We start from the raw sequence: 13,813 nt of genomic DNA on the forward strand, positions 1-13,813 counted from the left end.
CTAATTCCCAGGAAAAAACAGTTAGTTGTGAGTGTAGCAGTGATCCAAAGTCCCTGACCTCTGAGGTGATCCCTGCCTTCCCATCAGGAACTGCAGCAGCAGGACAAGGGGGATGGCTTCAAACTGTCAGAGGGCAGGGTTAGATAGGATATTGGGAAGAAATCCTTCCCCGTGAGGGTGGTGAGGCCCTGGAATGGATTTCCCAGAGAAGCTGTGGCTGTCCCATTCCTGGAAGTGTCCAACACAAGGCTGGAAAGGCTTGGAGCAACCTTGGCCAGTGGAAGGTGTCCACACCCATGGCAGAAGGTGGAACTGCACAGGCTTTAAGGTCCCTTCCACCCAATCCACTCTGGGATTCTGGGGTTCTATACATATCCCATATGTCCTCAAAAGAAAGTTAAGGACCTGCATGGCAGCCTGAGCCCCAGCAGCCAGTGGAATGAATCTGGCATCCCGTTTGTGAGCCCACCTTGGTAACCTCTCAGCCTCTTCCTAAGGAAGTGGATGTGCTGGGTGGGATGCTCGGATGCCCAAGCAGGACTGTGCCTGCAGGTATTGGAGTTGGGAACCACCTGGGAACAGAAGATATGACCCCAGCAGGTTCCTTCACTTCATCTTAATCTTTACTGGGGACAGCAGCAGCAGGAAAAGTGTGCCAAGGTGGCATTAGGAACACCCCAAAATGTTCCCATACCCAAAGGATGGCTTCCCCTCCACATCCATCCTCAAGATCACAGGTGGTGCTGGCAGGGAATTGCTGCAGGATGAGGCTGGTGCACATGGAGGCTGAGAGAAACCAGCCAGGCAGGAATGAGACAACACAACACCGGCGAGTGTGCCAGGCCAGATCCATGCCAACATCAGAGCACTGGCAGTGGGCAGATCCTTGAGAGGCTCCCACTCCCTCTCCTGTGCCCAGAGAGGGGCTCAGACTAGGATACAGGGAACTGCTGCACCCAGTCCTGCCCCACAAACCTGGTTAGAGCAGATGACAACACCAGAACCCTCCCTCTGCCTCTTGCCATAAACTGGGGTACCTTTTATCCAAAAGAAGTTCTGGCTCTTGTTACACCAGTACCTCTGGGGAACAGCATCTCTCTTGTCCAGCCTTCCCACTTCTCCTTCACGTCAGTCTCCTCATGGCTCTTGTGCTTTGGCTGATCCATGTGAGTGAGCATTTGGCAGAATATTTCAGCCCTTCCCTCATCCCAGTATCTCTGCCCCCATGGCCTCATTCTCCAGTGAAAGCTCAGGATGCACATCTTACATCAGGGCACAGTTGCACCACCATGGCTCTGCTGCCAAGATTACAGCTGGAGGAACTCGTCTGGCTGGCCACTCTTTTAGGTCACAGTGTCTCTGGTGACACCAAGTGACAATATTCCCGTCCCTGGCAGCTCCTTCTTGCTGCTGTGCTGCGTCACCTTCCCTCAGGAACAGCGGCGTAACTGTTTGTGGGGACATACCACAAGTCATATCAAAGGGTGGAAAAAAACCCCACAGGGGCAGCTGACAGCTTAAGCTGAAGGAGAGAAGGGTTAGATGGGATATTGGGAAGAAATTCTTCCTTGTGGGGGTGTCGAGGCCCTGGCACAGGGCACTCAGGGAAGCTGTGGCTGCCCCATCCCTGGAAGTGTCCAAGATCAGATTGCAGCAACCTAGTCTAGTGGAAGGTGTCCCTGGGAGACTGAATGGGAGTGAAGGTCCTTTCCAACACAAACCATTCCATGATGCTTGCTTTGTGCTCCTCCACATCTGCACCCTTGGATGCCTGAGTGTAATTAATTACCTGTAACCAGGAAGGTGGGAGCTGTACAGCCATTCTCTCCAGAGCCACTGACACACAGGAGGGGAACAGGGAAAAGCCAGAGTTCAAGTAATGTTTGGACAACACTCTTGGGCACATGGATGCTTGGGGTGGTTCCTGTGCAGGGCCAGGAGCTGGATTCAACTATCCTTGTGAGCCCCTTCCAACTTGGAATATTCCATAATTTTATGATCAGCAGCTCATCCTCCCCTCTCTGTCACTTGGCTGCAGCCTGAGGTATGCAACATGTTTACCAAGGACTTTTTTCACCTTCTTTCCTGCAGTTATGCCAGCTTCCAAGCATCTGTGCTCCACTTTCTCTTTACCAGAATTTAAAACTACCTTCCCCACCCTCCCCAAAAAACTAACAGTGACTATCTGACAGGATCAACTGAGAAATGGAAAAGGCTGATTAAAGCTTGTAAAATCCACTGTAGCATGGAGAGAGATGGTGAAAGGTGAACACTTCCTCAGTACAAATATCAGGGCATCAGGTGAAAGAGCTGAGGGAGTTTTTTTTCTCCTGGTCCAGATTCCCAACAGCCCCAGGGCACCGTGAGCATGATGAGTTCTAGGGTAGGCTGCAACACTCTCCCAGGGCAGCAGTCCCTGCAGCATTCCTAAACACAAAATCCCAGACCCCAAACTGGTGATCAGGAGTGTGTGGGAAAAGCCACACAAGCCTCCTCTTACCTTCCTCCCTGGGCATCTCTTCGAGGCTGCTGGAAGAGGAAAACATGGGGTCTCCCAGGGAGCCTGCTGAAGCCTTCCCTTCACTGGTTTTCTTTTCACCAGGATGAAATTCTGCTGACTCCCTGCAGGGAATCTCCTGTTGAGGAGACAGACCCCTTTTCTTCCCCGGTAAGCTCTGCTCCCTCTGCATGTGCAGCGAGTCCAGCCCAGCTCAGAGAGGGGACAAACCCCCATTTCCCTTGCTCATTCCCAGTTCCCCTCTACACAGCCACAATGAGGGTCCAAACCTTCAAGAGGCTGGAGCTGGGAAGGAGAGCTCTCAGCTTCCCATCCCTAATAATTCCCTACTGGTTTTGTGGGCAGAATGAAGAGAAGTGGGACTTTGTTCTGGTGAGTGACATCCACGAAATGGGCAGTGAGAAGGAGATCAAGAGGAAGAAGTTCCTGGATGAGCTGAACAAGAAGGGCTTCACCATCAAGGTGAGGGGCTGTGGGAGGAAAAGGCAGCAGATAATTGGCCTGGTTTGGGATCCTTCATCCCAGGAAATGAGCTGTTCACCACATCAGAGCTGGAAAATAATCCACTTGCTCAACCAGCGGAGAAAGACCCCAGCCCCAGGACTCACACAGCCCCCAGCCCTTCCAGGTCTAGCCCTTCCCTGCCTCTCTGACTCTTTTAACAACCCCTCTCTCACCCTCACCAGAAAATTGAGGACACGAAGCTCTTTTATGGAGTCCGTGCCCCACAGCACATCTTCTGGAAATACCAGTGTTTCCTGACGAGCACCAACAGCAGGCAGCAAAACTCCAGTGCCAGCCAGGACATCCCAGTGACCACCAGGTGGGTGCTGAGCTGATTTCCATCCTCCTGCACTCACTGTTCTCCACATCAGCATCCATTTTCCAGCTCAGTTCACAGCTGTGCCAAGCTTTTCATTTTCCACAGAACCTTCCTTCATCTCCCACGTGCAAAACTGATGGCTTCTCCCTGCCCATATTTCTCCCTCTCTTGCTTCCCTGGATTTTAGTGCACACCTTCTCCCTTCTCTGCCCTGTTTTCCTGAGCCACACAACACGAATCTGTATCTCAGAGCAGCCTCTAAGCAGAGTTTCTCCTTGTTCAGGATACGGGTTGTTCACTTCATCCTGCAAAACACTGTGACGTCCGACTTAGGTAAGGGAACAGGGATCATAGGGGTGATGTTCAGCCTGGATCTGCAGGAACAATCCTGCCCAAGAATCCTGGGCACTGGCATCCCAGCTGCCTTGCCATCTTTGGGAGAATAGAAATGGGGGGAGCTCAGACAAGTTGATTTGCTGCTGCATCCAGAGGCTGAGAGATTTGGACTGCAGGCACCAGCAGTTTCTCTGCTCTGTCTCCCCAAATCCGTAAGCCTAACGCTATCCCTTCTGCCCTGCTCCCAGAGAAGCTGCATGACCTGATGAAGAAGAAGGTGTTTGAGACAGCCTTTCCGCTGCACAAGGTGAGACCGAGCACACAGTTCTTGGGAGGAAAATCCAGGAGAGATGGAGAAGCAGGATTGGGGTGAGGGGGCAACCTGTGGGTGACTGGGGCTGCACCAAGAGCTCGCTGGGTGAAGGGCACAGCAAAGCTCCCAGCAGCTGCCTTGGAGATGGGCAGGGCATTAAGGATGCCCTGATGTTCCTGCATCCAACCACCTTCTCTGCTCTCCAGAACGAAGAGATAAGGCAAATACTAAAGAAGAAGTGGGCTCGTTGGAGAGTTATATTTAAGAAACAGCCAATTGAGGAGATCAGGTAACACAGGCACAAGAGGCAGATCTTTCTAATCAAGAGGTCCCACCTGAAACCCAGAGAGCTCAGTGCCCTTTGCCAGGCTCCTGCATTGTCTTAAAAACCATCAATGTGAACCTGGCTCTTCTCACAAGCACTGGGCTGCCTCTGCAGCTTCCAAAGCTCTTAGCCTGAGGGTTATCACTGTGGCTCCAGAGCTCTGTCTGCTAATCCTACAGCATGAAACAAACCCCACATCTGTGTGGACTTTAATGAACCTGTTTGGTTTTCAGCCACATTCAGAAGGCAGGAGAGGTGGGAATGGAGCATCAGTGTTGCACAGCCAGCCTGAGGCTGAACTCGGGGCAGTAAAGGCAGCATGGGACTCCTACAACCACAAGAAATCCCAGGAAATAGAACGGCTCTTGTTTTTGAAAACTAACTCCATGGGCAGAGGTGGGAGGGCAAAAACAACATGTTACTTCATAAACCTGCCAGGAGGCTCTGGTAGAGAGGGGAGATCTTAAAATAGCAGTGCACCTCTGACAGCTGGCACAAAGTTAATTCCTCTGGGATACAGGGCTCCCAGTCTCTCAGTCAGTAGGTATTTTCTTATCCATGACTCCAACCTGCTCCCCACACCATAAAAACTGAGATACTGCCACCATGAACATTTTCTAGTGACTCCCCCAGTCTGATCTCCTTTCTGACTGTAACTCCCACCTCACCTTTCCTCCTAGGTGCTATTTTGGAGAGAAGGTGGCCTTGTACTTCGCCTGGCTAGGCTGGTACACGTATCTGCTGATTTTCGCTGCCCTGGCTGGACTGGCAACCGTCGCAGCTGGGGCTACTGTTTTCAGTTCAAGCCAGGTGAGGTAAGGCCCTTGGGAATGCCAAATGCACATCTCCGTTCAGCTCTGCAGGGGGCTCTGAGGCACCCTTGCTCCCCTTGGCTTCTGTCCTCTCTTCCAGCAAGGAGATCTGTGACGCCAACAGCACCATCATGTGCCCACTCTGTGACCAGAATTGCTCATTCTGGGTCCTCTCTGACACCTGCACCTACGCCAAGGTAGGGAATCCCCTTTCCAGGGTAGGCTCAAGGTAAAGTATGGGGAAACACTCCCAACTCGTGCTGCTCCCACACCACACAGTCTCCATCATCACCATAGAATATTTTACCAGTAACAAGCCCCAGCATCCAGCATCTTCCTGTATTTTGCCCTCCTGTAGGACCTTTACCTTTCTCAGGGGAGACGAGCATGCCAAGACCCTGAGGCATGACAGCTCCTGCACCTCACTGCCCCATCACACTCTTCCATCATCTTTTCCAGGTCACTCACATGATTGATAATGAGGCCACAGTGGTGTTTGCCATGTTCATGGCCATCTGGGGTAGGTGTCCATGCCTGGGTGCCCAGCACATGTGGTTGGGAAAGGGAGCAGAAGGTGGAAAATGGGACATCAACATAGCTTCACCCTTTGTGGGGGTTTATATCTCCTCTGCTTCCAGAGCCTTCAGTTCCTCTTCCAGACACAGCAAGAGACGAAACCATCCTGATGATATCCTCCAGCTCCCCAGATATTCCTTACCTGAAACTTGTCCTACCTGAAGCTTCTGCTCAGCATAGCCTCCCCAAAGGCACCCAGCAGTTTTCTAGCAGGTGCCTATAAATGGCCACAACCACAGGAAAGAGGGGCCTCCAGACTCCTCCTCCACCTTCCCAAATCACTGCACGGCCTCTTACTTGCTGTGGGATGATGGCATCCTATTACTGCCTTAGTTATACACTTATCTGGCTTTTCCATGGCCCTTTCCTTGACCAGCCACCTCCGGAATGGGCCAGGTGTCCCACCTGCAAAGCTGCGACACAGTCCTGAGTGTATCTGTGGGCTGGGTCACACAGGCACACAATCAGGACCGTTGATCCAATTAACATAAGGGGTAGTTGGAACTGGAGTTGAAGAATTCCAGCTTCCAGTTCCAACTGGAGTTGGAGAGGTGCAGCCTTGTCAGAGTGCAGTGTAGGACACCCATTCCACCTGAAAAGTGACTTATCTCAGATTCCCTATAGACACTAGACCAGGCCAGTGAAAGCTCATCTGCACCATCCCTGTTCCCTCATTGCTGCCTGTCCAGGCCCCTTTCAGGTCACCAAGGTGCAGAGGGGACTGCCTATCCTTCATGGACCAAGGGCAGTCCAGGCTGGTCTGCCATCAGGTTGTGATGTGACTCTCTGGGAGACAAAGAAGTGGCTTTCAGAGCCATCCCTAAGTGTCACTGCACTTTCTCCTTCCCAATCCAGCCACTGTATTCCTGGAGCTGTGGAAGAGGGAGAGAGCCACTGTGGCCACCAACTGGGACCTGTACGGGTGGGATGAAGAAGAGGTGAGGACATCGTCTTTCCTGCTTGCTGCTTCCCTTTTCAGGGCAGGAGTCACCTGAACCTAGAAAAGTCACATCAGAGGGGTCCCTTGCCCAGTCTGAGTTCAATCAGGCTTGGCCATACTCTGAGGGTTGGGTGCTCACCCCTGCTCACCTCCAGCACTGCTCATCCCATACGTCCACTGACACAAGGGGCACAAAGCACTGCTGGGTCCTTTCTTTCCCATTTAAAACTTTAATATATATATATATTTAATTTTTTTTAAGGAGGAGCTGGCTCTGCAACTGATCAATAATTCACAGCACGAACCACAGCTGTACCAGCACTCCTACTTCCGCAGCACCATCGTCCTCATCTTGGCTCTGCTGATGGTACATGCCAGGTGACAACGGGAATGTTTGATTTAAGGGCACATGGACCGAAGGAGCAAAGGCACAGACCAGGTTTTTAGGGCAGTTCCATGCCCATCACAAGGATCTTGGGGCTTCCTCATGCTCACAACTCACTGTGCTGATGGCAGGGGCCACCCACCCTTTGGGGACATGGGCTGAAGGTTCTGCTCTTGCAGTGAGGATCAAGGCAGTGACATGGAGTGCAGGAAGAGGCAAATCCAAATGCTACTGTGGGTCAGTGGAGACTGGTTCAGGTGGAGAGAGAGAATCCTGGAATCACAGAATGTTAAAGGTTGGAAGGAACCTTATCTAGTCCCAAGGCCCATGCCATGGGCAGGGACACCTCCCACTACCCCAGGCTGCTCAAGGCCTGTCCCCCCTGGCCTTGAACACTGTCAGAATTGGAGCATTGGCAACATTCCAGGGGAGCTGTGGGAAGATAGGTGGAAAGGATAGTACAGAAGGCAATCTCTCCCAATGAATTACAACTGTACTGAGGAGTGGAAACATCTGTGCATACCCCATGAGTGGGCTAGCTGGCCCCTAGTTGCAGTTTGAGTTAGAGTTTGAGACCGAGAGTCTGCTGGTGTAAGAGAAGGAGGCTGCTGGCTGTGCTGTGAGGAGGTGAGGGACAGACAGGGTAAGGTGGCCAGGAAGGGGACAGCTTGGGGTTTAGCCAGTCATGCACAGAGGAGAGAAGGTGTCAGAGCTGTCTGGTGCTGCCTGTAAGAACAAGGAGTCAGTACTGTGTGAAGCTGCCTATGAGGGAAGGACTCAGAGCTGCCTGAAAGAAGTCCACTGAGAGAAGGCAGGAAATGTTTTCTATTAAAGGACTTGTAGTGATGCCAGTCATGTCCATCTTGCCATAATTACAACAGGGAGGCTGTTCCAGTATCTCCCTGCCCTCACAGAGAAGAATTTCTTCCTAACATCCATCCTAAATTTCCCCTCTTCTAGTTTGTACCCATTATTCCTTGTCCTATCACTACACCCACCTCATGAACTTGTTGGACCCCGCTGACGGGTGCTGGTTTTCCTTTGAGGCCACATCCAGGGCCCTGCTGAGGGGACCATCAGGTGTGGTGGAGCACATGCCCTCGGTGGCTCCTGACCCCTCCTGTCCCCCTCCGCAGATCATGGTGCTCATCGGCATCGCCCACGCGCTCGTCATCTACCGGGCGGTGGCCATGGCCCTGTTCATGCAGAGCGAAGTGAGCCTGCTGAGCAAGCACGCCGACACCATCGCCGTGATGACGGGGGCCGTGCTGCACTACCTCACCATCGTCATCATGACCAAGGTGAGGAGCCACACGGGCTGCCTGGCAGGATTTCTCCATGGCCAGGCCCCTCCCCCCCCCCCCCCCCCACTCACAGTATCCCTCTGTCCTGCAGGTCAACTGGCACGTGGCCCTCTTCCTCTGCAGCCTGGGTAAGGGAAATGGGGTATGTCCCACCTGCAGCATCCTTTTGTTCCTGAGCACAGCCAGCCTCCCATCCCCTTCCTTCCCTCTACCAGCACAAGGCAGCTCCAGGGAGGCCAGCAGCCCCCAGCACACACTCATCTGTGGCTCACATGCCGCCCCACAGCCAGCTTTGCAGGGATACTCACCCTATAGGGCTGAGACGTAGCATGAGCAGGAAGCCACCCCAGCTTCAGGAGAGGTCACAACAGGGATTTCCTCCCAGCTCTAAGGCTGCTTCTCCCCCAACTTATGGCTCTGAGGGACCTCCCTGCTTGGCTGAACTCACTTCCATCAGAGGGCTCAGGTGGAGGCCAGGGAAGGCTTCAGAAGGGGCAGAGACACCTTTTGGACCTTCAGAGCTGTGGTAGCACCCATGGGGGAGCAGGGCAAGGTCCTACTGCTCTATGACCAAGCCTCTGGGCATTGCTCCCTTTCCTAGAGAAACCACGGACCTTCTCCCAGCGGGAGAACAACTTCACCGTGAAGATCTTCATCTTCCAATTCTTCACAAACTTCTCCTCACTCATCTACATTGCCTTCTTCCTGGGACGGTGAGTGGAGAACACAGGGCAGCCAGGGTTTGGGATGGATATTCCTGACTCTCCCCAGGGTGTTATGGACAGCCCAGACCCTCTGCCCTCCCCACCAGGCACTGGGACCCCATTTGGGACTCAGGAGGGCCATGACCCCATGGGTATCACTGTTGCTTCCTTGCTCAGGATCAACGGCCACCCAGGGCACTACGTGCGCATTGCTGGCCACTGGAGGCTGGAGGAGGTGAGGCATCCACTTTCTGACCCCACAAACAACTCCTCTTCCTTTCCCTACTGCCCAGGGAGCCTCTGGGAAGCTCAGCTTTCTCCCATAGCACCTGCCAAAGGGTCTCTTGGGCTCACCCACCCTGGTTGCATGGCACAACCCCTGTCTTGTCTCCCCCAGTGCCACCCCAGTGGCTGCATCACTGACCTCTTCATCCAGATGGCTGTCATCATGGTGCTCAAGCAGACCATCAGCAACATCATGGAGTATCTCATCCCGTAAGCTTCCCACACTGACACTTTCCAGAGAGGAACCCTGGTCTTTTTCCTTTTCCCCTTCCTCCAGGGATGTACTGGCAGCAGCCCAGCCCTGCTGTCCTCCGCAGGCAGCCACACAAATCCCTCTCTCCCACTGCAGCTGGATATCCCACCAGCTACGGAAGAAGAAAAAGTCTCCCAAGAAGAGAAGTATGATGTTAGGAGAGGAGGAGGAGGCAGAGGACCCCTGCAAAAGGCAGTGGCTGAATAACTATGAACTCAACGAGGTCAATGTCTTCAGCTTGTTCAACGAGTACTTGGAGATAGGTACGTAGGGCAGATCCATGTGCACTCCTTGGCTGGGAAGTGACAGATGCTAGGGATCCATACACAGGCAAGGAGCCACAGCTCCACACTCAGCCCCACTCTGAGAGCCTTGGGACACCAAGATCATTCCCAAAACAGAGAGCAGGCAACTGTGCTAGCCTTTGGCCCTGCCTCGGACCTTCCTCTCTTTTCCAGGGCCATGGCTGTAACCCCAGGGTGTGCCTGTGCCCAGCTGGCTCAACTGTCCCCACAGATCTCACTCTCTGACAGCCCTGTGAGAGCTGGGCATCCCCAAGAGATGGCTATCTCCCCCTTCCACCCTTGCAAACCCCTCTAACCCATGCCACAAAGCAGGACAAACCCAGGCAGAGGGGGACATGCCCTCTGTGGTGGCTTCACACCAGCACCTGGCATTTCCCCCTCCACAGTGATCCAGTACAGCTTCACCACCATCTTCGTGGCAGCCTTTCCCCTGGCCCCGCTGCTGGCCCTCATCAACAACGTCATCGAGATCCACATGGATGCCATCAAGATGATGCGGCTGCGCCGGCGCATGGTGCCCAGGAAGGCCAAGGACATTGGTGAGAAGGGTCCTGCCAGCACCAGGCTGAGCCCCTGAGCACCCCATGGCCACGGGCCAGCACAGGGAGAGCCATGAGTCGGAGAAGGACAAGCTGCTTCAGACTCTGCCAGAGGCTGAAGGGCAGCTTGGAGGCTCCTTCCTTGACCTGGCCATGCTAAAGGTGTCCCTGAGCTGGGATGGTGGCAGTGAGCAGGCAGAGGGACCTCACCGGCTGCTCCTCTCCCACAGGGATCTGGCTGCAGGTCCTAGAGGCCATCGGCACCCTGGCTGTCATCGGGAATGGGCTGGTGATCGCCATCACCTCCGACTTCATCCCTGTGCAGGTCTACAAGTACATGTACAGCCCCTGTGTGAGGGAGAACCATACCAGCATGGAGTGAGTTCAGTTCCAAGACAGTCCCTGCCTGCAGCATCCCCACAGCCATGTCCCCTCCTGCCTCAGTGCCACCACTGCAGGAGCATGAGACAGCTGAGCTGTCCCCCAAAGTTAGGTGGGAGGAAAGGGGAACATTCCCACATGGCATCATCACATCATCCCTGTGGTGGGTAAACTGACTGGAAAGGGCAGCGGGTAACACTGGAGAGCTACAGGATTCCCAGATGCAGGCACATGCTCTCTGATGCCCTCCCCCTGTTTCTCCAAGCCTTGGCTGCCTGACCCAGTTCACTCAAACTGGACAGAAGCCTCTGAGCCCTCCATTTCCACCAAGCTATGTGAAAGTGGGCAGTGAGAGCCCCGGGTGGGTTCTGCTTCTCCAGAACAGGAGGGTACAATCCATGCTCAACCCCGTCCTTCCCCACAGCTGCTCCACTGGGTACATCAACAACAGCCTCTCTGTATTCCACATCCGGGACTTCGAGCCCCACACCAAGGTGCTGCCAGAATTTAATGGGGTCAAGATCAAGAATTGCAGGTACGAGCAGCCCCCTGCCACCCCCTGCCCCTCACCATGACATGCAGGCCAGAATGGAATGGCCTTGGCTGGCACTGATGGAGCTGTGCTGCAGGTACCGGGATTACCGGAATGCTGACGACTACACCTACACTGTCCAGTTCTGGCACATCTTCGCAGCCCGGCTCGCCTTCCTCATCCTCTTCGAGGTAAGCACCCATGGAAGCAGGAGAGGGCTGGGAAAGGGATTGGATCTGTGCCTCGTGCCAGGACTGGGAGCCCCTGACTGCCTTTGCTTCCCACAGCACGTGGCTCTGTGCGTGAAGCTGATCGCAGCCTGGTATATCCCTGATGTCCCCCAGAAGGTCAAGAATGTAATTCTGAAACAAAAACACAGCAATCTCCAAAATGAACTGAGGTGGGTGATGCCTTGGAAGGTGCCAAGGGTTCCCAGGTTTCAGGATCTGTCTGCTCTGGAGCCCTTTTTCCTTCTGAAAAATAAGAGCTCCAAGTTAAAACATACAGTGATTTTGCTGAGGGAAGGACTTTGCCCATGTTTTCCATCTAAACTTTGTTTAAAGAGAAAGGGTTAAGTATTTCAGTGAGAAACAGAACCATTGTAGCTGCCCCAGTGCTGCTATCATACTGACTAAGCCCTGCTCTGGGAAGGGCTCAGCCTGACCTCCCTCCATGGCCACCCTGTCCCAGCTGCCACCATAATCCTGATGGGAGCAGATAGCAGGGTTCAGGAAACACCTGTTGTGATTTGACACGGGCCAAACTCCAGGCACCCACAAAAGCTGCTCACTCACCTTCCCCTGCCACAGCAGGGCAGAGGAGAGAAAAAATTAACAAAGGCTTCATGACTTGAGATAGGGACTGGGAGAAAACACTCCAAGGGAAAAACAGGCTCAACTTAGATTATACAAAGTGAATTTATTACTAACAAAATCAGAGGAGGATAATGAGAAGTAAAATAAGCCCTTAAAAATACCCTTGTTTCCCCCAGCCCTTCCCTCCTTTCCATAGACAGTGCAGGGGACAGGGCATGGGTGTTTTGGTCAGTTCGTCATCAGTTTTTCTTCTGCTGCTCAGAGAGAGGAGTCCTTCCCCTGCTGCACTATGGGCTCCCTTCCCACAGGAGAGAGTTCTCCATGACCCTCTCCACCATGACTCCAATCTCATGATCAGGAGTCCTTCCAAAACTGCTGCAATGTGAGTCCCCACCATGGGCATGCAGTCCTCCCAAAACTTCTGCGGTGTGGGTCCCTCTTCATGGAGTCAGTCCTCCAAGGGCAGGCTGCTCCAGCCTGGGAGCAGGACCCCTCTCTCCACTGGATCACAGCCTCCTCCTGGCATCCACCTGCTTCAGCATGGGCATTTCCCTCATGGGCTGTGCATGGATCTCTGCATCCCCCCAGGATCCATATGGGCTGCAGGGGCACAGCAGCTTCACCATGGTCACTACCACAGCCTGCAGAGGAATCTCAGCTCTGGCACCTGGAGCACCTCCCGCCCCTCCTTCTGCACTAACTTTGGTCTTGCCATCTTGTTTCCTTCACCTCTTCCTCTCCTCTGGCTATCAAAAAAAAAAAAAAAAAAACAAACTCTGCCCCTTTTTGTTTTGATTTTCTTCTTAAATCTGTTATGGACAGAGGCATTATCAACATCTCTAATTGGCTCAGCCTTTGCCAGCAGCATGTCCATCTTCTAGAGCCATTAGGGATTGGCTCTTCCAGACATGGTGGAAGAAGCTTCCAGCAGCTTCTCACAGAAGCCTTTTCTGTGCCCCCTCCACTACAAAAACCAGGCCATGCAAAACGAACACACCACTCTGTCACAGCTTTCCAACTCTGCCTTCCTACTGACTGTGGGGCTTCCCACAAAGAGCCTGTCGTTCTTTCTCCAGCTATTTTGGGGAAGAGGCCCTGTTCCTACTTGGAGTGGTTTTCCACACCTCCCAACTCAGCCAGTTCACTCCCCAACACCTCTATCCTCTCTCCCCAGCATGACAGAATACTCCACCGAGGTGTAACCACTGCTCACCAAGGAGAAGCAGAACATGGACTCGAGACCCTTTCCCATCCTGGCAGTGCCAGGGGTGCTGGATGAACCCCACGACACTGTGCCACATGTCCCATCTGGGACAGAGCTGGACTTGAGCTGGAAGTGATGACAAGACAGTGGCTTCAGAGGAGCAGGCTGCTTTCCGATTGGGAAGGAAGGATGCTGTGGCAGAGCCGGGATGTACCTCCCCAGCACGGGGAGTGGCTGGGGCAGAGCTGTGGTGCTAGGGACAAACCCAGGGGGCAGAACCCGGCTGCTGGGCTGCAGGAGATGTCCTGGGTCCTTGTCACTCACTTCCTAAAGCACAGGAAACATCACTTACCTCATTCTGTAATGAGGCTCCCTCTCCAGCCTTTTTTTTTTCCTTCTTTTTTTTTTTTTTTGGCGCACTTTGGCCTCTTTTTCCACTGCCTTCCGTGACCTCCTCACACTC

At 53.5% G+C, this 13,813-nt stretch overlaps 1 protein-coding gene across 1 annotated transcript; it reads left to right on the forward strand.

Annotated features, from left to right (window-relative positions):
• Positions 1-1,289: 1,289 nt before the first annotated feature.
• ANO9 (anoctamin 9) lies at positions 1,290-13,348 on the forward strand. The gene is made up of 25 exons (XM_062494606.1): positions 1,290-1,325; positions 2,406-2,435; positions 2,558-2,668; positions 2,864-2,980; positions 3,205-3,341; positions 3,625-3,674; positions 3,926-3,984; positions 4,197-4,279; positions 4,996-5,130; positions 5,228-5,324; positions 5,587-5,647; positions 6,559-6,641; positions 6,906-7,010; positions 8,165-8,329; positions 8,424-8,460; positions 8,934-9,045; positions 9,214-9,271; positions 9,434-9,531; positions 9,671-9,837; positions 10,266-10,418; positions 10,649-10,796; positions 11,224-11,334; positions 11,429-11,522; positions 11,619-11,731; positions 13,321-13,348. The coding sequence occupies exons 1-25, from the start codon at positions 1,290-1,292 to the stop codon at positions 13,346-13,348; spliced, it is 2,388 nt and encodes a 795-aa protein (XP_062350590.1).
• The last annotated feature ends 465 nt before the right edge of the window (positions 13,349-13,813 follow it).

This window comes from Cinclus cinclus, chromosome 6, assembly GCF_963662255.1.
Source record: "Cinclus cinclus chromosome 6, bCinCin1.1, whole genome shotgun sequence".
Classification (NCBI taxonomy): Eukaryota; Metazoa; Chordata; class Aves; order Passeriformes; family Cinclidae; genus Cinclus; species Cinclus cinclus.

Bases quoted from the DNA above. Each gene is read 5' to 3' on its own strand.
- ANO9 (XM_062494606.1), top strand. From the start codon at position 1,290: ATGGCTCTGCTGCCAAGATTACAGCTGGAGGAACTC. The intron at 2,981-3,204 runs GTGAGGGGCTGT...CACCCTCACCAG, and splicing joins AGAAGGGCTTCACCATCAAG to AAAATTGAGGACACGAAGCT. The intron at 3,675-3,925 runs GTAAGGGAACAG...CCCTGCTCCCAG, and splicing joins CACTGTGACGTCCGACTTAG to AGAAGCTGCATGACCTGATG.